The sequence below is a fragment of the Labeo rohita genome, chromosome 6 (genome assembly GCF_022985175.1).
Source record: "Labeo rohita strain BAU-BD-2019 chromosome 6, IGBB_LRoh.1.0, whole genome shotgun sequence".
Lineage (NCBI taxonomy): Eukaryota > Metazoa > Chordata > Actinopteri > Cypriniformes > Cyprinidae > Labeo > Labeo rohita.
In genome coordinates this window covers 30,026,441-30,050,058 of record NC_066874.1, presented here as the reverse complement: position 1 = coordinate 30,050,058, position 23,618 = coordinate 30,026,441, and the positions used below count along the sequence as shown (strand labels likewise).

The 23,618-nt window shown below is 34.8% G+C and overlaps 3 protein-coding genes across 5 annotated transcripts; 2 read left to right on the top strand and 1 right to left on the bottom strand.

The window, feature by feature from the left end:
- Positions 1–353: 353 nt before the first annotated feature.
- tshba (thyroid stimulating hormone subunit beta a) lies at positions 354–9,023 on the bottom strand. 2 transcript variants are annotated; one of them, XM_051111967.1, is made up of 3 exons: positions 8,917–9,023; positions 1,324–1,495; positions 354–997 (listed from the first exon to the last, which is right to left on the bottom strand). In XM_051111967.1, the coding sequence occupies exons 1-3, from the start codon at positions 9,003–9,005 to the stop codon at positions 710–712; spliced, it is 549 nt and encodes a 182-aa protein (XP_050967924.1). In that variant the 5' UTR covers positions 9,006–9,023; the 3' UTR covers positions 354–709. The 2 variants fall into 2 exon arrangements, with proteins under 2 accessions (XP_050967924.1, XP_050967925.1); XM_051111968.1 differs by lacking the exon at positions 8,917–9,023 and adding an exon at positions 8,669–8,692.
- A 1,590-nt stretch (positions 9,024–10,613) lies between these two features.
- slc5a8l (solute carrier family 5 member 8, like) lies at positions 10,614–21,082 on the top strand. Its single transcript, XM_051111964.1, has 15 exons — positions 10,614–11,129; positions 11,851–11,916; positions 12,106–12,157; positions 14,944–15,011; positions 15,241–15,395; positions 15,943–16,083; positions 16,175–16,304; positions 16,390–16,478; positions 18,036–18,148; positions 18,248–18,315; positions 18,477–18,563; positions 18,826–19,016; positions 19,201–19,310; positions 19,421–19,509; positions 20,667–21,082. Exons 1-15 carry the CDS (start codon positions 10,776–10,778, stop codon positions 20,778–20,780), a joined length of 1,827 nt encoding a protein of 608 aa, XP_050967921.1. The 5' UTR covers positions 10,614–10,775; the 3' UTR covers positions 20,781–21,082.
- A 121-nt stretch (positions 21,083–21,203) lies between these two features.
- si:ch211-105j21.9 (sialomucin core protein 24-like) lies at positions 21,204–23,596 on the top strand. Of its 2 annotated transcripts, none has more exons than XM_051111966.1 (4): positions 21,204–21,354; positions 22,051–22,573; positions 22,668–22,829; positions 23,053–23,596. In XM_051111966.1, the coding sequence occupies exons 2-4, from the start codon at positions 22,063–22,065 to the stop codon at positions 23,289–23,291; spliced, it is 912 nt and encodes a 303-aa protein (XP_050967923.1). In that variant the 5' UTR covers positions 21,204–21,354; positions 22,051–22,062; the 3' UTR covers positions 23,292–23,596. The 2 variants fall into 2 exon arrangements, with proteins under 2 accessions (XP_050967923.1, XP_050967922.1); XM_051111965.1 differs by having other exon boundaries at positions 22,665–22,829.
- The last annotated feature ends 22 nt before the right edge of the window (positions 23,597–23,618 follow it).

The window sequence follows — 23,618 nt, the reverse complement described above, 5'->3', positions numbered from 1 at the left end:
GTCCTACAACCAATTGGAAACCACAAAATATGAATTTGTACACCGTGATTCATACAGAAACATATATTTTTTTAAAGAAAAAGCATGAAGGTCCAACCCTAACCACACCTGTAAACGTAACCATTATGGAATTTAAGCAAATTGTATGAAAATGTATGAAAGGAATCAGACAAATTCATTTGAATTAGCTACCAATTTGCCAAAATGTAAAATAAATACAAATTGCAATTAAAGTTTGTTGGTACTGGGACTGAAACTACTCAGTCACCTCTCATTTTGCTTTAATCTATTGTCATCTTTACAACCTACTGGAAACCACAATAGAGTATGAATAATTTCATAGACACAAACTGTTAAGCCATAAACACAAACAATAATAATAAAATCTCCTTTTTTATGGGTGGATTTTCACTCAGAATTTTTTTATAGAAGTACTACCAATCAAACACTAAAACATTAAATTTCACAGAATGGACATTAGTATCCATAAAAGCATAAGTATTTGAACCCCATTAAAACCACACCTTCTTTTTAACCACTTTTGGCTTTTTTAAAGACATCATATGCTGAATATAAAATACAGCAAACATAATGTGTTAGGTAACTTCGTGACACAAGGTTTACTCAATGATTACCTAAAAAAACAACTTTCCACAGTCAGCTGCTACAGCATAAATACTTTAACTTTTCATTAAGGACTAATCAAACATTATTCATACTGTTCCCAATATGCCTGGATGTAGTTGTTCTCCTCGGGGTACAAATGACGGACAGGTTTGGAGCATTTGGTGTAAGCGTTGCTGGTTTTGTGGGCACATTCATCACTGTGGGTGTTACAGGTGCTGCAGTGGCAACTAAGTGCTACCGGATAGGTGAAGTGAGGATCTGCATGTGAAGGGCAGCCGGGCAAGATGGCCGTCCGGTACTCTACTTCCTGATAGGTGCAGCCCCTCTGAACCAGGAAACGAGGACCCACCAACTCCTTCACATTACTGTCCTACAGAATGAATGTTTTGCCACATTGTCACTAAATCATTTCCAGTTTTTCTTAAAATAACACATTGTGAAATACGTTTACTCATCCTCATATATTTCCAAACCCACTCAACCTTTATTCTTCCGTGGAACCCAAAACAAAATACATATATAATGGCAATAACAATGTTATCTCTGAATGTGTTCCACAGAAGAAGGTCATACAGGTTTGGCAAACAATAACAGAATTATCAATGGTGGAAATCAGCTTGTCGTGCTGCAAGCTGGAACATTTCTTCCTGAATCCAGTTCTCTACATTACATCTTTTCCTCACCATGTCCACTTACCCTGGAGAAACAGAAGCCCATGCAGATGGTGGTGTTGACAGCCACACAGTAATTGCATTCCTGCCTCTCGATGTAAATGGTGTACTCAGTGGGAGCACACATAGGCATGGCTACCTTCATCAAAAGTCCTAGCATGCCAACTACATACACAGGAGACATGGCTGGTGGATGTCTATTAAAGGGATATGAAGAGCCATAGTGAATATAATGAAAAATAAACACTAAAAATCACAAAACTAGACAGTAAACCAGGCAACATGATTTAAAGTAATCTTAAACTACAGTAGATGTGACATTTTTTGGTGAAATGTGAGTGGTTGCACTTGTTTTGGGTGGTTCCAAGGAACTGTTGAGCTGTTATGTATGCTGCCTTCCAGTACCTTTGTGTCGGGCGTTTATTATTGCAACACAATCGTGTTGAAAATATGTCATGGATACATTATAAACAAATAAAATACATAGTGAACAATAAATCCACATAACTACATCTGAATTTAGATTCTACGTTGATAGGAGTGATGTAGAAGTATTCACTCTGAAGTTTACACTGCTGATGCATCGGAGAGAAAATGGGTTTCACAGTAAACTATCTCATTTTCAGCATTAAGAAAAAAGTGTTTAAATGCTTGTTGTTTAACATCACATTTATATATGATATGAGAACAGGAGGGCCTGTAGATAGGGAGTATGTGTTATTTAATAAAAATATAATGATATTTTCAGACTGACATATTTTTTTTTCTCAAACATAGTCAGTGGGGTAAAACGCCCCCAGGGGGCAATGGGCAATTACTGTAGTTATTCTGTTCTGAACATCAAATCTTTTGTTTTTCCTTTAAATGTATTCTAACTAGTTGGTTGAATAAAAATATTTGGACTTTATATTTAAAAATTACCTAAAATTAGCATCAGGTAGCTATTTAGCTATCCAGTTGGCATTAGCTAACAAAATTTTTCAAATAGGCTATTTTAATTTTGTAATTCATAATTATTGATTATATTCTTTTAAATTTTATGTACATAATACATAAACGTAGGTAACTGGTCTATTGTCTAAAATTGTCTACGAGTTTCTTACTCGTACATACAACGACTCCACAGTAAAGGCAGATTCCAAACGCCGTTTTTGTATCCTTGAAGGGCACTTTGGGAAGGAGATGCCATTTGTAGGGGTGTTCCAAATGAAAACACAAATCCCTTCACAAAGGGCCCTTCACAAGCCCGTTAGCGAAGATTACAATTCAAGTAAGTAATTTATGGTCACGATTCCTTTTAAAGTGCTCTTTTTATGCCTTTTCAAATATGACCTTTCATGCAATGTGTCAGGTAGCTTGACTGTCTGTCTGTCTAAAGGATGGCACACAAAGCGGCTTTCACACCGATTGCGGAAAGTGCTGCACTTTGAAACCCATTCGTTTCAATTGCTTGTGCCGCGCAAGGATGGCTTGTTTCTGCGTCAACCAAAGTGCATATGCAGCTGAGCGCACCACTGGCGTGCAAGCCGTGCACGGCGCGCTCAACACTTTTCGCGTTTGGTGTGAAAGCCGCTTAATGCAATATAAAATGTTGACGTTTATAACATAGAGGTGTGCCCGGTTCGCTTACATAAGCAAATTGCGAGCACTTTCCACGGTAGACTGTGCTAACTTGTCGATCAGCCACTTCAGCCGTTTCATTGTCAGGCTCTGGCTCGAATTGGTAAGGTAAAATCGATGCCATCTTTTCTACGTATTGACAAGTCTCCAGGGCTGTCATTCAGTTATGGCAATGGGCTTCGTTTCCCGACACGCGCTGTACGCGGTAGACCAATCATAAAGGACTGTGCCATCTGACCAATCACAGCAGTGAGAGCTCACGGAAAGGAGGGGTTTATAGAGAGTGATTCTTCGAACTGCTTTGCACGAGTCATTTACGAATCATTTAGAAATGAGGTAAAATTAAATCTATTTTTGGAGAAAACTAAAGTGTTTTTTGACCTTGCATACATGTAAACATGTTTTAGTAGACTCATAAAACAATATTAGCAACCTTTAAAATGGCATAATAGGAGCACTTTAAAGCCAGATAGCAGTGGTAGAGGTAACAAAATTCTAATCACGTTTCTGTATTTTTTTTCGGGGTACTTGTACTTTCATGAGTATATTTTTATTTTAATTAAAAAAAAAAAAATAATTAAAAAGTAATTTTACTTGTACTTAAGTACAATGATCAAAGTCTTCACAATTCGTTACTGAGTACACCTTCTAGGGTTGTAAACATGATCTTGCGATATTAAAATGTGATAGGATTGTGTGAGATAAGCGAAATCTGCACAGAACCTATAGATCAATTTGGAGTAGACGTCACAGTTACGTCACTTGCAGCTGCGTGCGCATAGTGGTTGAAGAAAAACACTGGTAACAAGTGGAGGAAATTGGATAAAATCCACGGAATAAGAGAAAAATATTTTTGTGCCTTTTGATTTTAAGATCGGATTGCAAATAATTTATATAGAATACTGTAGTCAAAGATGCCATTTGAAGCTAAACGAAGATGGTTAAACGGACGTTCTATGGAGGAAAACTGTCATTTTTTGCCACTAGACAGGCTCGGCCCACAAAAAAGTCATCCCTGTTTCGGATCTGTAAGACTATCCCACTATCTAACGTCAATTTAATTGAATAACAGTGCTTATCGGTGGGTGACAAGCTCTTTTAATATGCGGAGAACATTTTGAAAATAGCATCTAATTAATATAATCTACAATATTTTTAAATCTAACTATTTTGCACCATATCCATGTAATTCTCTAGCCATAAAGGCTATCTCTCCCGGGTTTTCTGCAACCATGATGTGCATTACAAACATGTAATTGGTCTATACAAAGCCAATAAAAGGCAAACCTGCAACCTTTAGCTAAAAAGCATAACAGCTAAAGCTAACGTTTCCGGTTTGAGAAAGGAGACCAGAGACCAGAGTTCTCTTTGAATGGACGTCAATGGAGAAGAGGCTTCACTATGCTGACTAAAAAGCTTTTTATTTTCAACGTGTTTTACACTAAACAATACTTTTGGAAAAAAATACCATTTCATAAGAGCAATTACTGACTTTTGGCGACAAGTGGCATTCAGCTTATAGCACTTCCCATATAGCACTTAATTTCTATGGTATCCATAAATGCAGATTGAGTGTCGCACATCTCTGAACTGAAATTTAATGACGTCAAGGCTGTAATGTGATTGAGTTAAAAACCTACCACAGGCTGGGCTGTGTAGTTGTAATCATTTCTTAGCTCTGTATCATGCTTGAAGTAAAATGTGGTCTCTATTTGCACCTTGCCAGTACTTTGATTATGATTACACTTATTGTTTGCAAGTTAAAAAGTTGTTTATTTTTGTTATTTATACTTTTTTTTTTTTAATTTCTATGTTCAATATGTGAAAAGGAATTCAGTTTGGTCACACACAGCTTCAATCAGAAGTTCTAGAAGCTCAGAATTTAAATACAGTTCTAAGGTCTGAAGTATGTGAAATCGTACAGAGATAAGCCAGTCAATTGAGTTTGTGGCAAAACATTTTATTGTGCTTAGATATCATTGTCTTTTACTGCATATAATAATTCATCCTCCGAAAGTACTAAAAAGACATTTACAAGACAATAAGTTAAAACAATTCAAAATGCACCCGCAGACAATTTTTTTTTAGTCATGTAGCTTTTTTTTTTCTAAACTACTAAACTAAAACTTTTTTTTTCAAAGAGCATTTTAAAAAAATGTACTGTGTAAAATTCTTGTCTCATTCTCATTTTGAAATCTCTTGCCATGTCTCATCTTGTGAACTAAGTGTCTGATCTCACGGTGAGTGAATTCCCAAAAATGCAAATAGTGTCATTAATTTCTCACCCTCATGTTGCTCCAAACCTGTAAGACCTTTGTCCATCTTCAGAACACAAATTAAGATATTTTTTGATAAAATCCAAGAGCTTTCTGACCCTGCATAGACAGCAAAGCAACTGACATGTTCAAGGCCCAGAAAGGTAGTAAGGACATCAATGGTTCAACCATAATTTTATGAAGCTACGTGAAGCAAAGAAAACAAGAAATTGTTGAATGACAATTATTTCATTATTTTTGTTTTGCAGTTTCAGAAAGTTCTCGGATTTCATCAGAAATATCTTAATTTGTGTTCCGAAGATGAATGAAGGTCTGACGGTTTGGATGAGTAATTAATAATTTTTGCCAATTCGAGCTAACCAATCAAAGGCTGTATATGGTTACATAGATTTATATATGTATTTCTTTAACTTGCTGTAGGTGTTTTTAAATAATAAATGGAAAGCAAAGTTATGTTTGTACTGCTATATTTTATTTCTTCAATTTATCCAATTTAATTTTTGTGTTTTTTGTCAATTCATTAAATATGAATGGCTAAAATATACTAGCACTCCGAGTAGTTTTTGAGATGAGTACTTTGTACTTACACCTTACACAACTAAATATTCCATTTGTCACTTAAATTAACATTAAATAACTTAAAATTTCACATTGACTAAACTAAATTTTTTTTAAGTCAGCAGGGTAACCAATTATATTAAGTTGAAACAACTTTTTGAAAGATTTTTTTTTTTTTTTGTATGTCCTCATACTTGATTTTCAGTACTCTTTCCGCCAGTGTGGGAGAGTTCATAATAATCCAAGTTGTTTTGTTTTGTTGTGATTCCATCACACACATAATATACTGTAAGAACCTTGTATATCTCTCAAAGGATATTTGTTGTAAAAATGTAAGATTTCGCATATGAGCACAACATTTTATCTACATTTATTGTTTAACTGCTGTTTATTGCTGTAATTGCATGGTTTTGTAATTGTTTTGTATGTTTCTTCAATGGAACTGCATTCATAGTATTTGTTAACGCATGTTATTTATGTAGCAGAGACCGGAGATGAAAGTAACACTTTTTGTTTGACCATCAATAACTCTCTGGTTGTTTGTGCTAGATCTTTCAAACCACATTTGTCTATTACAAATAAAACTTGCTTGGATGTGTACTACACAATCACTGATTATGTGAGGTAATGTCAAATACAACAAGCTCAGATGTTACAACCTACCCCACTGGGGTGAGTTGTAACAGTTTGGGGATAGATGTAACAAGGTGAGGTAATTTGCTAAAATAAGATATACACTATCCAATTTATGCAAGACGTTTATTCAAAACTGAGCAGATTATTCTTTGTTCTTCAATAAAGTTAACAATTTAAAGTGACAAAAAAAAAAAAAAAAAAAAAAAACCTTTTGTATGGTTTTAGGACTTTAAATTTAGAATAAAAACAATTCCTGTGTGTGCTTGTTTGAGTGTTCGTGCATATGTACTGTATTCCTGTCACATAAGAGTTCAGTCACTAGCTGTGTTGTCATCTACCTATTTTTATACGGGATATAACATCAAAAAAAAAAAAATAATAATAAAAAAAATAAATAAATGCTAGATGGAAATTCCAAGATGAGCGTAAATTCTAAAAATGTGCACAAAAAACGTATTTGCTTTTCTGAGGCGGACTATGTTTTTATCCAAAAAGGTATGCACATAAATTACGATGGAAACACATTTACCACATAAATCCCTTGATGTGCAACAAAACATTCACATGACTGCTTCAAAAGGATGTGATTGGATAACTGGACTTATTGGAATCAGGAGTTGGTAGTAACTTTTTTAATATACTGTTACAACTATCCCCACCCCAAACAGCCATACCATAGCGTGTGGGTTTGAAATGAACATGAATGTAAAACATCAAATTAAACGAGAGAAATTACTACTTTATGTTACGTAGATCAATTATTTGTATCTATAATACAATGATTGCTAGGCAAAAAATAGTCTTAACAAGAAAATGTACTTTCTTTGCTGAAAATATTTTTTTTGGTCATAAAATCTACAGTGTTACTCACAGTCACATGCTGCTTTTCCTGTAAACTCAAAAATATGTTTGGAGTGTGTGATATTGATAAAATCACCACAGCTCTTTTCTGACTTGTCAAACTGACAGTGTTTCAACTGATCCCATGTTATAACAGTTTTTTTTTTTTAATCAAATGTGACCCTGGATCAAAAAAATTGTAGTAATAGCCAAAAATACATTGTATGTGTCAAAATTATTGATTTTTCCTCTTTGCCAAATAATTAGGATATAAAGTAAAGATCATGTTACATGAATATATTTTGTAAATTCCCTACCGTATTAGTAATATGCATTGCTGAGAACTTCATTTAGATGATTTTTTCAATATTTAGATTTTTTTTGCACCCTCAGATTCCAGATTTTTAAATAGTTGTATCTCAGCCAGTTTTATCTATAGCTTTCAGATGTTGTATAAATCTCAATTTAAAAAAGAATTACCCTTATGACTGGTTTTGTGGTCCAGGGTCACAAAAGTAAATTCATGTCCCAGTTACATTTTTTAGAAAAATATTTTTTATATATTTTGTACATTAACATTGTAATCAATATTCTATTAAAGCCAATTATGACTCTCATCAAATTAGTGTTTTTAAGCATTTTGCATTTATTACAAAATAATATTTCAAGGCAGCAACAGTAGGTTTAAACAATATATTTTATTTGTGAACTTATGTTCAGCTATTCTTTTTAATGGTTAACTTTTAACCATTTTTGAATTTTTCAGATCATCAGTCATCAAAGCTCTGTAAACATTGGTCACAGGTTTACTTTACCTTAGAACTGTATATCAATAATACGCTTCTACAACTTTAGCTTGAAGCTGTGTGTGAGCTCCTAACTGAACTTCTTTTCACAAATTGAACAAAAAAGATTACTTTAAATTTCACCGAGCTGATTACTTACTAAAAACTCCCAAAGATCATGTTTTCAAGCCATTTTAAGTCTTATTTTGATGTAACAAAGTGGTTATATCTAAGCGTGAGCTGTTTACTTATTTTTTTTAATTTAGTCTTCCCAACATCGCCATTAAAATTGTTCATTCAGACTGATTTGCGAACACAGAACACACGCTAACACACACCAACACACGCTAACACACAAGGCGGGATTTATCACAAGAACCAATTACAGCCGATCATAAATAGTCATATCCAATCATATCGCGATGGAAGCATTGGCTGCTCTCACGTGACGGGTCTGTTAAAACTCAATGGGCTCAGAGGAGGTGAGAGAGACATGGACTCCCGCTGTAACTTTACCTGCTGGTGTCGCTGTTGGACAATGTTTGTTTAGAAACATTATCATCCAATATTTTGAGGAGACACTGCCTCCCTTGTCTCCTCAGAGGACAAACCCCTGCTGTTTCAAGACGCGTGTTAACTTTAACTTTTAACTTACGTTTAAACGTGGTGCTCCTGTGCGAGACCCCACAAGACGCGGACGTAACAGCAAAAATACAACAAGAAAAATCAAAAATCATCAATGTTCTATGTCCAGTGGCCCAAATCAGCACAGAATCATAGAAAAGACTTTTTGGACTAGAGCTCAAAAATACATACTGAATCTTATAGCTGTCTTTTCATGTCTTTTTGAGCTTTCTTTAACTTTTTAGCAGCAGTATTATAGTAAATCAAAGGACCACTTACCTGGAGGATCTGGTTAAGCCTGCTTGTGTTGAAAGGCTTCTGTTCTTATATAGACACTGAACCTGATCTCCAGATGTCTCCATCGTCATCTATGGTGCAGCATGCATAAAACTAATGTTTTCTAAGCATATCACCCACATGCTGTATGGTCACCATTCAGGACCCACTAAATATTCAGTCTGCATCTAAAGTAGTGAGGTTTTTCTCCTCAGAGAAGAGGCTGCTGCTGCTCCTTTTCATATTTTGAGGTGTTACATTTAATATCAGCTTGAGTCTTAGATGTTTCTTCTAAAATGACCTGTAAAATAAAAGAGAAAATTACATGTGTAAAATTATAAATAATTAGACACAGAGTTTTTGTTTATTTTTTTAAGTAAGTTTAATAGAATAGCTCTTGGTCTTAGACGAGCTTGATGAGAAATTTTTAAGTTATATTACAATATAATAAAATCTATGACCTTTGATAGCAAATGTTACATCTGACGACACTTTGACACCTCAATTAATCTCATGAACAGATAATCTGCTAGAGAGATACTAGAGAGATCTTATTTGTATTTTCCTCTCCTACAATAGCCTTTTTTGGTCTGATCCAAAATCAGCCTTGTCACTGTATGATGCTTTGGTATAAGCATATATAATGCCGCTTTCTACAATAATTACAGGATTGATTTAATACTTTTTGTTGTTCCTAAGATACCCATTGTAGAAATATATCCCATGTCGGTTATGTACACAAATTAAGCTGTGTTATGACATGGCAACAAATGGGCTTCATCTAGTCATCTTGCTTGGCAGTTCACACACCTGATCTTTAATAAAGCTGCACGCTATCAGTTCAGTCAATTTACCGAGCTCTCATCATATAAAGCTTTCATGTCTTATCTGGCGTACAAAGTTCACAATATTGAAAAATGGAAAATTAAATGCATGCACCGTTTGCATGCAATTCCTTCCAGCTGAGTGATACGCATCTCAACATGCTCAAAAAGGAGAAAGAATGCCATTAAAAATTGTTTTGCAGCTCGGAGAACCTGTAACAGCATCACAACGACTAGATGTTTTGACAGTGTCACAGATTAACTTCCTCAGCCGTCACGCAGCACCATTACTTATGTTGATTCACTGGACTGAACTATAGGTTTATGTTCACAGTACACATGCAGGTGCCTTTGAATAGCATCTATATATGATTTTATAGCTATCTTTTGCTAACTCATATCTGACGACGTCCTATAGACCCCTGGTTTCACATGCTGTTAATAATTGTTTCATCTTATCACCTGTAATGTTTCTGTCAAGCTGTAACTGAATGGAAAACAGCACACTGTTTCTGATTTACCTGGAATCGTTAGTAGACACTGATTCAACAGGACTTGCGGGAAACAAACGAAAAAAAAAAAACGTCTTGTTTCAAGTAAACTTCAAAACAGTACTGGGAACTGAAGACTTTGACATGACCTGTGATGAAACGGTACGTTAGTCATATTCTGGAAGTCCTCTGATCTTCTGAAAAGAGCTTAGCTCTCACCTTGCTGACTAAGCATGGTTAAAATCAGCACAAACTCCTAAACTCCTAAATTCATTATTATGCGAGATTAGGAATAAAAAAACATTCACTTCCTTTTACAATGTAACTTGATATGTCTTCTGGCCTTGAGGGATCATTAACCCACGTTTTTTTGTGGTTGGTCCAAGATTACAGAAGACCTGACTCCTTATCAGTTATTGGCACTGACAGGAGCTACTTGGTTTCGTCCTCCTGTTGGCAAAAGCTTTGAAGGAATTTCCAGCTGAACATCCCTTCTGACCGCCTATATATATCTATTTGAGGTCTCTCTGAGCGCACTTTCCAAATCATGCCGGGGAGTGGAGGTCCAGTTGCGACGTTCTCAGTATGGGACTACGTTGTGTTCGCCGGCTTGATTCTTTTTGCTGCAGGCATTGGCTTGTTCCAAGCCATCCGTGGACGCAAGCAGACCAGCAGCGATGAGTTTCTGCTGGGTGGCCGTCAGATGACCGCCGTGCCTGTGGCTTTGTCCCTCACGGCTAGTTTTATGTCAGGTATCACTGTTATTGGGACTCCCGCAGAGTCGTACTTGTACGGCACACCGTTCTGGCTCTTTGTCTTCTCCTACACCATCATGTCCATCATCAGCGCTGAAATCTTCGTGCCTCTGTTTTACCGGCTGAGCATCACCAGTACATACGAGGTAAAAGGGCGCCACTGGGCACAAGGGGTTTGCATAAGGACAGAGACAGAAAACACCATTTGTGCCTGTGCTTGATAAAGAATCAATAGATGGAAATAAAACGCGGACCAGACAGAGTGAGATTAAAAGGATTAAAGGAAAGAGGTTATGTCGGCATAGGCAATTTAGACAGGTTCATAGTGAGAAGTGTTTTATTATGTAATCTAAAGTGCAAACACTATTCTTGGTTATTGTCCATGAATGATCTAAAGTGATCTAAAGTTCAGTTGCTGCCTTTTTTAGGTTAAATTATATTAAATTGACTGAAAAACTGAATTTCGTATAACTTGAAATTGTATAAGATAAAATTGGTTAAATTACTGGCGTTGAAGTAATGGAAAAATGGGCTTCCATGACTAATTGATTGCATAATTTTGTGCCGTGTGGAAAAACAACAACCAAAAAATTAAAAATATAAATATTTAAAAATGTAAAATAAATCTAGATTAAAACAAAAAAGTATATAAATCAACGAGTATTTCAAAAACAGTGAAACTACAAAGGTTTCGATAATGTGACGTTTAACTACAAAATTCTCATCATTAACCGTTAAAACAACAGATGTTAACTGTATGTAATAGTTGATCGTACAAACTGTTTCGTGTAATTATGTACATTATGTAAAGTAAATATGTTGTTTTGTTTGCTAATAATTAATTGAATTGGTCACTTGTTTTCGCAGTACTTGGAAATGCGTTACAACAAGTTGATACGAGTGATTGGGACCAGCATGTATATTGCTCAAACCGTAAGTTGGCTTCTCGCATGACTTTATACATAACTAAACTCACATCGCAACTGCGTCATTGTATATTGCTTTGGAAAAACAACGTCTGCTGTGTCTGTGCTTCTTTCATGTCATAATGTGACATGAGTGTTGAATATATTGAAGAGAGATTATTGTCCAATTATCTAATGGCTGTTGTTATCTCTCTAGGCTTTATACACAGGCATGGTTATCTATGCTCCTGCACTCGCACTTAATCAGAGTAAGTAGAGATTTGCATTTATTAACGCTTGGACAAAAGAAGTATTTTATGCTTATCAAGGCTGCATTTGTTTGATAAAAAATAGAGTAAAAACTGTAATATTGTGAAATATTATTTCAATTTTGATCCTTCAGAAATCATTCTGATATACTGATTTTGTTTTCAAGAAACATTTCTTATTACTGAACTATGAAATTCGTTTTATTTTTTCCCAAATTCCATTTTATTTTTTTTTCCAAATTCCGTTTTTTCTGGATTCTGTTTTTTCCCATTTTAATAGTTACATTAAATTTGATTAATCAAATAGCATGTCTAATTAATTAAAATCATTAAACTTGTACAATTTCACATCAATTTAATAAAGGTTTAACAAAAATGACATGTTCAGGGCCCTATGAAATGTTTTATTTTTTCTCATCATATGTTTTATTGTTATCAAATTCTGTGTTTTAGCATGTCTAATTATTTGAATGCATACTTAATTTATTCTAATTTATTCTAAAAATAGCCTTATAACAGTTTTTTTTACCCTCAGAAATTATGTGTTTTGTATTTAAAATGTTCTGGTTATCAAATGAAGGCATAAAACATCAATTTCAATTATCTTTTAATTATTGAAAAATAAGCAAACTTTTTTTTGGCAAACAAAGGAGAATGTACTATTAAAATTAAAACATGGAAGAAATGTTGTGTGCTTATACCCTAAAAAATAATGTTTGTTTCATTTTAGTAGTAGTAGTAATAGTAGTAATATATATCTGGCACAATGTCTTCAAGTTAAACTGGACTTTTATTTTGACGGGTTGCCATGTATACCTTTACATTTCTGGGTGTATATGATATAACTCTAGTTTTTCTAAAATGGAATGGTCAAATGCTCATGAAGTGACTCTCAGCAGACATTGTTCATGTATTTAGTGAGACAACAGATGCTGAAATCATGCATCATGTGCGCTTCAGTGTGTGTAGTAAACAAAACCGCTCGTCTGCTCCATTCATTAAAACAGAGACACGCAGAACATGAAGGATTCACATTTAAATGGTATTTTTGCGGCGTAATATTTACAGGTACTAATCTTACCCCAAACTTTTTGTGTTTCAACAAAAATCATGGTTTTGAGAAAATATGAAGCAGCACAACTGTTTGCAATATTGATAATCATAAGAAGTGTTTCTTGAGCAGTAAATCAGCATATTAGAATGATTTCTGAAGGATCATTTGACACTGAAGACTGGAGTAATGATGTTGAAAATTCAGCTTTGAATCACAGGAATTTGTGACCCTGGACAACAAAACCAGTCTTAAGTAGCATGGGTATATTTGAAGCAATAGCCAAAATACACTGTATAGGTCAAAATTATTGATTTTTCTTTTATGCCAAAAATCATTAGGATATTAAGTAAAGATCATATTCCATGAAGATATTTTCTACATTTTCTACTGTAAATATATCAACATTTAATTTTTGATTAGTAATATGTATTGCTAAGAACTTTGTTTGAACTTCAAAGGTGATTTTCTCAATACTTGGATTTTTTTGGACCCTCAGATTCCAGATTTTCAAACAGCTGTATCTCGGCCAAATATTGTCATAACCTAGCAAATCAGCTCATTTATTCAGCTTTGTGTATAAATTTCAGCTGGTGTATTAATCTCAATTTAAAAAAATTGACCCTTATGACTGGTTTTGTGATCCAGAGTCACATATATTCAAATAGAAAACAGTTATTTCAAATTGCATTAGTATTTCACAATATTAGAGTATTTTTGATCAAATAAATGCAGCCTTGGTGAGCATAAGAGAATTCTTTTGATCGGTATTTGTATATCAAATCAAATAATCAGGGTTCCCACTCCTTGGTTAACTTCAAATTCAAGAACCTTTCAAGGACTTTCCAGGTCCAATACCCTCAAATTCAAGGACTTAATGTGGGGACACATTTCAAGTGAGAGCAAGGTTACATCGTACCTTGTAAGATACATTGTTACAGTTTTCATGTGTCAAACACAACTATGCAAAAAAAAAAGCATTTATTTTTGGCCATATGTGACCCTGGACCACAAAACTAGTCTTAAGTATATGGGTATATTAGTAGCAAAAGCCAAAAATACATTGTATGGGTCAAAATTATCAATTTTTCTTTTATGTCAAAAATCATTAGGATATTAAAAAAATATCATGTTCCATGAAAATCTTTTGTAAATTTCCTTCCATAAATATATAAAAACGTAATTTTTGATTTGTAATATGCATTGCTAAGAACTTAATTCGGACAACGAGCGATTTTCTCAAAATTTATGTTTTTGCACCATCAGATTTTTTTAAACTTTTTTTAAATTTTTTTTTTAAAAATTAACCCTTATGACTGGTTTTGTGGTCCAGGGTCACATATGAAAAAAGGTCTTACGCGTAAATGCGCATAACTAGCGTAAATCAAGCTAGTATGCATAGGCCACGAAGTGTTGGCAAAATAACACAATAGCGGACCAGAGGGAACAATATGATATTGTTTCCAGAAAACGTCTTGCACAAAATAAATTCAAGCACTTTCAAGGACCTGTATCTATTATGTTAATTTTCAAAAACTTTCCAGGGCCTTGATATTTTTTTTCAGATTCACAAACTTTCAAGGATTTCGAGGACCCATGGGAACCCTGAATAATGCTTAGCCTACATGTAAATGCATAAGGGTGATTCTTCAATTAGATGCACTTTTCTGTCCCAAAGGATGATTTTAGGAAACGAAATCACATAAATGTCTATAAATAAGCTGTTGTGTTGCAGTCACTGGTCTGAATCTATGGGGAGTGCTTGTGGCAACAGGGGCCGTCTGCATCATCTACTGCACCCTGGTCAGTAACAAGACAAACAGTTTTGCATTTTTGCTTAAACTTCCATGAAAAATAAAATCAATTTAGGCTGTGAAAAAAGCTCCACTTTTCATCTAGACTCGAAAAGACCAACAATACTATCTTTTATTTCTTATTCCTGGCCTTCAGGTGCTCATCTAAACTATGATTTTGCACAAAGGGACAAGATGTTTTCCATTTGTGTTTTATATGAATTTTCTTTTGTTAACAGGGAGGACTGAAAGCAGTGATATGGACAGATGTGTTCCAGATGATCATCATGTTAAGTGGATTTATGGCAGTCATTGCTCGTGGAGCTGTGCTGCAGGGGGGACTTGGAAATATCTGGAATGACAGCTACCATGGAGGACGTTTGGAAACATTCAGGTAAAGAAATCTGTTTTAGATAACCACATTACATACAGTTCTGTTCAAAAGTTTGGATTTCTTTTTTAGAAATGCATACTTTTATTTAGTAAGGATGCTTTAAATTGATCAAAAGTAACATTTATGATGTTACAAAAGATTTCTGTTTTAAATGCTATTTTTTAAACATTCTGTTCATAGAAGAATCCTAAAAAATGAAAATTGTCACAGTTTTTACAAAAATATTAAGCTGCAGAGCTGGTCTGATTCTTAAGCATCAATTGAGCATATTAGAATGATTTATGAAGAATCATGTGACACTAAAGACCGGAGTAATGATGCTGAAAACTCTGCTTTGCATCACAGAAATAAATTACATTTTAAAATATATTAAAATAGAAAGCAGTTATTTTAAATTGTATTAATATTTCACAATATTACTATTTTAACCATATTTTAATCAAATAAATGCAGCCTTGGTGAGCATTAGAGACCACTTTCAAAAATACAAAAATTTTAGACAGTCAGACAGACTAGATTCTAACATACCTCTCAAATGTTCCTTCAGTTTTGATCCTGATCCTTTGAGACGTCATAGTTTCTGGACAATCGTCGTTGGCGGCAGTCTGATGTGGACATCCATATACTCGATCAACCAGTCACAGGTCCAGCGCTACATCTCCTGCAAGACAATGACTCAAGCCAAGCTGTGAGTATTCTCTCAAAACATGATATTTTTTAGACTTTACTCATGTTCCTACAGGTCCAAACACCACTGTCTTGTCAACATTTGCCCACAGATCTCTGTATATCAATATGGTGGGATTATGGGTCACAGTAAGTTTGGCCATGCTCTCGGGTCTCACCATGTACTCCATCTATAAAGACTGTGATCCTTTCACCAATAAAGATGTAGGAGCCACAGACCAGGTAATGCAAGTTCCAGTAGTGGCTTCTTAATTAATCTTTACTCACAATGCTTACATTTAATTTGACTGAATCTAATGTTCGCCAGCTCCTTCCGTATCTGGTGATGGACATACTAGCAGATTTTCCAGGACTGCCTGGGTTGTTCGTGGCTGCAGCTTACAGTGGAACATTAAGGTGAACAACAAATGTCTGTCAGAGCATATACTTACTTGCCGGCAACATGGCAAAATAAAAGTTCACTGATTTTGGGTTTTCATAAAAAAATAAAATAAATAAATAAAGATAGAAAAAAGTCAAAAAGAATGTAAATATTAACATTGTATTTTTAAGTAAAATATATAATTGTATTTAAAAAAATATTACAATACTATATATATATATATATATATATATATATATATATATATATATATATATATTTTTATTTTAAAAATAACCAAATTAAACAAAGCACAATTATGTTTTACTATTCTTTTATTTTTTTATAGTTAGATTTAACCAAATCTCTAGGTGCTCTCATTAAAATCAGAACCAACAACTTATATGCACCCTGTATACCAAACTATATTAAATAACGTATATAATTAAATAAATAATGATAAAATTTTGATGATTAATTATAGTTTTTTTCCACATACATATTGTTCTATTTTACACTATATGTATGTGTACAGTTTGTTTTTTTATTTTTAATATATTAAGAAATGTTGTTCATATATTTATATTCTTTGTACACTCTTTCTCTTTATTTTTAAAAATTATTTTGTTATATATTTATATTTCTTCCCAATATATATATACAGGGGTTGGACAGTGAAACTGAAACACCTGGGTTTAGACCACAATTAGTATGCCGTTTGGCCTCCTTTTGCAGCCAATACAGCATTATTTCATCTTGGGAATGACAAATACAAGTCCTGCACAGTAGCCAGAAGGATTTTGAGCCATTCCTTTCGCAGAACAGTGGCCAGGTCACTATGTGATGTTGGTGTATGAAAACATTTCCTGACTCGCTCCTCCAAAACACCCCAAAGTGGCTCAATAATATTCAGATCTGGTGACTGTGCAGGCCATGGGAGATGTTTAACTTTACTTTCATGTTCATCAAATCACTCTTGTCACCAGTCTTGCTGTGTGTATTGGTGCATTATCATCCTAATATACGGCACCACCTTCAGGGTACAATGTTTGAGCTATTGGGTACACATAGTCAACCTTCACACTCTGCTCTTATTGGTGGAATGTGCGATCAGTAAAGACTGGCCACCAGGCTGCATAAATATAGCCATGAAACCTCCAACACTATATTGGCCAGTGTTTCAGTTTCATTGTCCAACCCCTGTATATATATATATATATATATATGTAACATTATTTTTTTAACATATAAAATTACATTTTTGATTTTTTTATTTGTATAACAAATTATTATATATTATAAATTCTAAATAATTATATTGATTTTTTTCTGATAGCTTTCTGTATTATTTATTTATATTATTAATTTATTTTTAAGTATTTATTTTTTTATTTTTTTAAAGCTTAAAACAAATTGAAATACCAGAGCATACTTAAAATACTAATTTTAAAATGAGAACATCAGAATTTAGCTAACAAAATGTGCAGGACCCTCGATTTCAAGTCATGATGTAACACTAAATGTAATTTTTGTTGATGTCAGGTCACACGTCAGCTAGCATTAGTTATAGCTTATGTTTCTGGTTTCAACAGTACGGTGTCGTCAAGTATCAATGCTCTGGTGGCTGTCACAGTGGAGGACTTTATGAAGCCAGCCTGGCCCTGGCTGACAGAGAGACAGCTGACCTGGATCAACATGGGCATGAGTGAGTTTCAGTGCAACAGCTGTATATACAGTGACAACTGAAGCCGGGGATAGAGGGGGGTGATGGACTGATGTGTAACAGTGTGCTGCTTATCTCTAGGTGTATTCTATGGAGGCGTATGCATTGGTATGGCTGGTATTGCATCCTTGATGGGCAACATACTGCAGGTAAATCGATTCTATACACAAATTTGAATGTAATACTGCATTAATGTCCCTGCAAATGTTCTATTAGGTTTCAGTCAATCCACTGAGCTTTTCATTGTACCTAAAGCACCCTCTGCTGATAACAGACTGTAATGACAAGCTATGAAACTCTTCCTCCACAGGCAGCTTTGTCCATATTTGGTATGATCAGCGGACCTCTCTTGGGCCTCTATTTTCTCGGCATCTTCTTCCGCTGTGTGAACTCCACAGTAAGAATATATATTTTAATGTACTCATTACTACTTTTCAAGAGTCATCTTTTTAAACAAACTGCACCAAGTAACTGTTTTTCACAGCAAATGACAAACAGTAACCAATAAATATCTGCTTTTTACATTATACTACATTCACACCAATAAGTCTTGGTGCAAATTTCAAGACCACTGTCATATTTCCAAAAAGTATGTAAAATTTTCAAGTTTAAATCTGACGTATCACAGATTCATACAGATTAACTGTGTTTTCCTACAGGGAGGTTTAGCTGGTTTGATTTCCGGCCTGGTTATAACGTTATGGGTGGGAATTGGAGCTCAGTTGTATCCTCCTTTACCTAGTAAGACCCTTCGGCTTCCCTTGAGTGTGGAAGGATGCATTGCACCGGAAATGAATGAAACCACTACTATGACACCACTCACCACAATCCTACAGAACACAACTTCAAAGTAAGCAATCCCATATTTGTATACATTTACGCAACAATTCAAATGATTGGGGTCAGGGTCTGTCATGCTCACTAAGCCTGCATTTATTTCATTAAAATACACTGGCAAATTGAGTTAAATTGTTAAATATGATTTTTTTTAATGCAACCTACTGACATCAAATCTAACTGTAATTTCTCTTTAGGCCAAGACCAGATTTGGCAGACAACTGGTATTCTCTGTCCTACCTTTACTTCTGCCCTGTGGGCATAATAGTGACCATGGTCACAGCACTACTAGTTAGTGCAGTCACAGGTAAAGTCACTCTTTTTTTATCTTATTGTAGGTCATGCAAACAGTCAGAGACTGAGCCTAAACTCAGAGATTGAACTCATTAAACTCGTTCATTTTTATTTTTACTTTAGGTGGCTGTAAGCAGGAGAAAACTCGACCTGAGCTCTTTATTGGAAAATCAGATCTCATCTGCTATGGATGCAGAAACTCAGACTCAGATGTAAGACCTTTCATTACCAGTGTGACACTGTACTACAAAAAAAAAAAACCCTTATAGAAATGTATTTTTATATAATGTGTTTCCTACATCTCAAATGGTCGGAAATTAATGACGGCTTGAAAATTCCCCTGCACAATTAAACAACATACTATGGCTGTCGCAATTAAAACGAAATGTGAAAATGATTGAAAAGTGCCAATTTGCAGAATTACATTTAGACTCGCTCACACGGCATCAGATTGCTTTTACGAGCTGTTGGGTGCAGTGTTGAGCTTTATAACCAAACAAATGCATTTCTGTTGAACTTAGGAATGCATTGGCTAATCACAGGCACTTAGATCAGTCAGTGCTGAAAATGCCAGAGCTGTTGAGTTTGCACACTGACGAATTACCTCATCATAAACAACACAATGCAGATACGATGTAAATAAAAGATGAATTTTGTAGTTTCAGTGATTATAACGGGTGTTTTTGCATAACTTGTGCTAGACTAATGTCTGTCTGTGAAGCCAGAATGTGATGTGCCCAAACCAAAGCAAAAATTTTTTTATATTGTTTTCAATAATGATGTTAATAATCACTATTACAATTTAAAGAGTAATAATCTACATAATATTGCAGCCCTATGAGCTCCTGTTTTTAATTTAGATACAATTTTAAACAATCTATTGTTATTGACAATATATTAAAAATATTGATTAAAGCAACTGGGAAAATGTAAGTATTTGATAATAAATACAACATAGTATAATAATAAGGTGATTGTAAAAGTTGCCCTCACAAATGTAAAAAATGGCCCAGGAAATCAGTTCCAGGGGCAAATATTGCCCCTTATTCGGAAAGTTCATTTCTGACCCTGGTCTGAAATAATATTCTTCAGCTAAAATGATAAAATATTTGTCTGCGCTGATAGCCTCGTGGTTAGTGTGCAGACATATAGCACAACTGTGCTTGCGGCGACCCGAGTTTGATTCCTGTCTTGAGGTCCTTTGCCAATCCCGCCCCCCTCTCTTCACCCAATGCTTTCCTGTCTGCTCTCTACTGTCCTATCAAACACAGGCAAAAGCCCATGAATATAACTTAAAAAATATATAATAATAATAACATGAGGTGAAATGGCTTTGCATTTAATTGCATCTCATTTTTTTTCTTTTTAGGACTTAATTAAGAAAGACCCCAAAAATATCCAGGGACTGGACAGTCCAGTTTTCAGCAGCAATGAAATTGCACTGAAAGAGAAAGACTACAAAGAGAAGATCACTAAGTTTTAGATGTGAAAAACTAACTGATTTTTGGTTATGTTGTAAATAGTAAATTATAACTGTATTTTTGTATGTTGAAATTCATGATGACACATTGAATCCTTTTAAACCTTCCCATAAGAAAAGCAAGAAATTAATATTAAACATGTTTTTTATGCCAACAGGCTACATTACACTGTATAAGTACTGTTCTCATAAACTTTGTCAAAATTCTGTGATTTTAATAATCAAGCTGTGAATAATTTACACTGGAATATTTAGTTTGTTTTGTATTAAATCTGAATTGTTTTGAAATAAAATTTGACAAATGATTTTGTGTCAAACTCACTGAGTAAAACTGAAATCAAACAAGTACACTAGGGTTACACATGGGTTAAACAATGACTGAACACGTGCCTCCTCGATGCCGGTCAAGGAAGTCAGCCATACAAGGCCGGCCCCCTCTACCTGTTTGTTTGACGTGGAACCGAGCTGTTTTTATCAGGGAGTGGAAAAAGAATGGAGCCTGTAGCAGGTGGGGGAGTGTATTAACTGCTGCCAGCCACTTCCTGCTTTCACTACAAACGTTTGTTTCAGCTTACAGGTAAGTTCTGCTCTTGTTGTCCTATATTAATTCTGTTTTTATACAAACTACAACAATTACACAAACAAGAGAGTAGAATAAAAGCGAGATGAGAGAAAAAGATAGAAGCAGGAATAGTTTTTTTCTGAAAGATCTATAGCACACAGCTCACAGCTTTTGTAACAGTAATGTATACTAAATGTAAACGTAACAAAATTATTCGCGAAACAATTATAGGAAGCCACTTAATTAGGGTAAATCTGTGATGGGTGACATTTATAAAATGGGTCGCCCATGACTGTTTGTTTAGCCTATGCAAAACCATGTGGCTCTTTGTTGTCTTCTGTTTCATGTCAGCGCCATTTTAGACGTAAAGCCTCATGTTCCAACTTTCTGTATGTTTTCTTTTAAGTACACATTTCATTTTTAATCCACATATTAACAATTAAAACATCTAGTACAAAAAAAAAACATTCTGAAAAAGAAGAGAGAAACACAGTTTGAAAAATTAAATACAAAGGAAGTCATAATGCTGCCTATTTACCAGAAATAAAAGTACAAGGTAATTGGAGACTTTGCAAGTGCATAACAGGAAACCACATGCAACACCACACACAGATAAAACATGCTGAATTAGGTCATGAGCTGTATGAAAGTGCTTTGTCTTCTCTCTCGAGCTGGAGTGACTCATGATTTGTGTATGTGTGTTTTTTTAAGGAGCAAGCAGTTATGGGTGTGTTAACTCTTCAGCTTTTGGTATGTGGCCAGCTAATATTGTATTCGCTGGTCTTGATTAACATAACTGATGCACAACAGAACAGTGTGTCACCATTAACCCTGATAACTACAATAGCTCCACCTCTGAATGCAACAGGAAACTACACAGAAAATAATGTCTCAAATTCAACAAGCTTTTCAGGATACAATAATAACACAACAGCTCAAAACAGCCTGACAACCCCGGCAACCACTGTTGCATTCAACAGTACTTTGGGACCCATCCTAAGCAATGTAACAGGATCAGCAGGACAGCCAAACAAAACAGAAACAGCTCAGACAACCCAACCAGCCACATCCTCACCATCCAACATCACATCAACAGCTGCAGCCTCTACAGCCAACACCACTCACAGCAGCAATGGAAGTGCTACAACAAGCACTACACCAGTGACCAAACCAACAGCTGTTACTTCAACAGCTATCACTCAAAACAGCACAACTTCTTTGAATGAATCTCAAGGTAGGTCGGGAACATGTTGTAGCATTAATAATGTAAACCAAATAATGAAATATGTTTCTCTTGCCTAACTATTCCTACCTCTATTTTAAAGCAGGTGGTGGCATGAATCATTCAGAGAAATCTCTGACTGTTTTATTCAGTGTTCTGCTTGGTGTAATAGTTCTGGTAATTCTGGTGCACTTCATGTACAAGTTCAGGAGGAGCAAAGAGAGAAGTATCCAATATACTCACCGCCGTCTCCACAATGAAGATACAGGTTAGGAAAATGTATCGTTATTTTTTTTTTTTGGTCTATCAACCACTCACAAAACCTTAGAGATGGGTTACAGTCTGGGAAAGTTGGCAGGTCAATTCCAACATCATGCCAATGCTGTCAAGTCGTGCATGGGCAAGCATATTTAATCTAGTATATAGTTTACAGTAACCATACAGATTAAATAGTCACTGAACAGTACCATCGTCTGTAATTTCATTCACAGGTGAGCCATTTGCAGTGCCAGATGACACACTGGTAATTTCAGGAGGACTCTATGACGGTCCTCAGATTTATAACCCCACCATGACAGTGCAGAACGAAGATTTCCAGACAGACACATCTGGATTTGCTTCCAGACCCACTCAGTTCCGCTTGGAGTTTCTGAGAGAGGATCAAGACAGAGAATTCGACCATGAGACCTCCACCTTTGAGACATTCCATGCACATGACCAAGAGCCTTAAGATCTCAGCAACAAACCTCTTTTTATTAAAAAAAAGAAAAAAGAAAAAAAAAACTTTCTGAGCTGAAAATTTTTACTTTTACTTGAAGCTTCTATGGAAGAAGACTGTTTTAAACGGTTACATTTTTTTAAATTTTGAAACTGAACTTTTGAACTAAATTAGATAAACAGAAATGTAAATACAAATATCTGTAAAACACACAACTAAAACCAACAATAACTTTACCAGGAACCAGCATCTTTTGATAAACAAAGATTCTGTATTTTAATCTAACATACTACATAGAGAAAGTGTGTACTGAGAAATAATATAAATACTTCTGCTTAT

What these genes read in the sequence shown, in the direction of transcription:
- si:ch211-105j21.9 (XM_051111965.1), top strand. Translation starts at nt 22,063, where the DNA reads ATGGGTGTGTTAACTCTTCAGCTTTTGGTATGTGGCCAGCTAATATTG. An exon ending in TTCTTTGAATGAATCTCAAG is followed by an intron (nt 22,574 to 22,664) that starts GTAGGTCGGGAA and finishes TCTATTTTAAAG; the next exon opens with CAGGTGGTGGCATGAATCAT. An exon ending in TCTCCACAATGAAGATACAG is followed by an intron (nt 22,830 to 23,052) that starts GTTAGGAAAATG and finishes TTTCATTCACAG; the next exon opens with GTGAGCCATTTGCAGTGCCA.
- slc5a8l (XM_051111964.1), top strand. Translation starts at nt 10,776, where the DNA reads ATGCCGGGGAGTGGAGGTCCAGTTGCGACGTTCTCAGTATGGGACTAC. An exon ending in GCATCACCAGTACATACGAG is followed by an intron (nt 11,130 to 11,850) that starts GTAAAAGGGCGC and finishes TTGTTTTCGCAG; the next exon opens with TACTTGGAAATGCGTTACAA. An exon ending in TGCACTCGCACTTAATCAGA is followed by an intron (nt 12,158 to 14,943) that starts GTAAGTAGAGAT and finishes GTTGTGTTGCAG; the next exon opens with TCACTGGTCTGAATCTATGG.
- tshba (XM_051111967.1), bottom strand. Translation starts at nt 9,005, where the DNA reads ATGACGATGGAGACATCTGGAGATCAGGTTCAGTGTCTATATAAGAAC. An exon ending in GGCTTAACCAGATCCTCCAG is followed by an intron (nt 1,496 to 8,916) that starts GTAAGTGGTCCT and finishes TCCCTTTAATAG; the next exon opens with ACATCCACCAGCCATGTCTC. An exon ending in TGGGCTTCTGTTTCTCCAGG is followed by an intron (nt 998 to 1,323) that starts GTAAGTGGACAT and finishes TTCATTCTGTAG; the next exon opens with GACAGTAATGTGAAGGAGTT.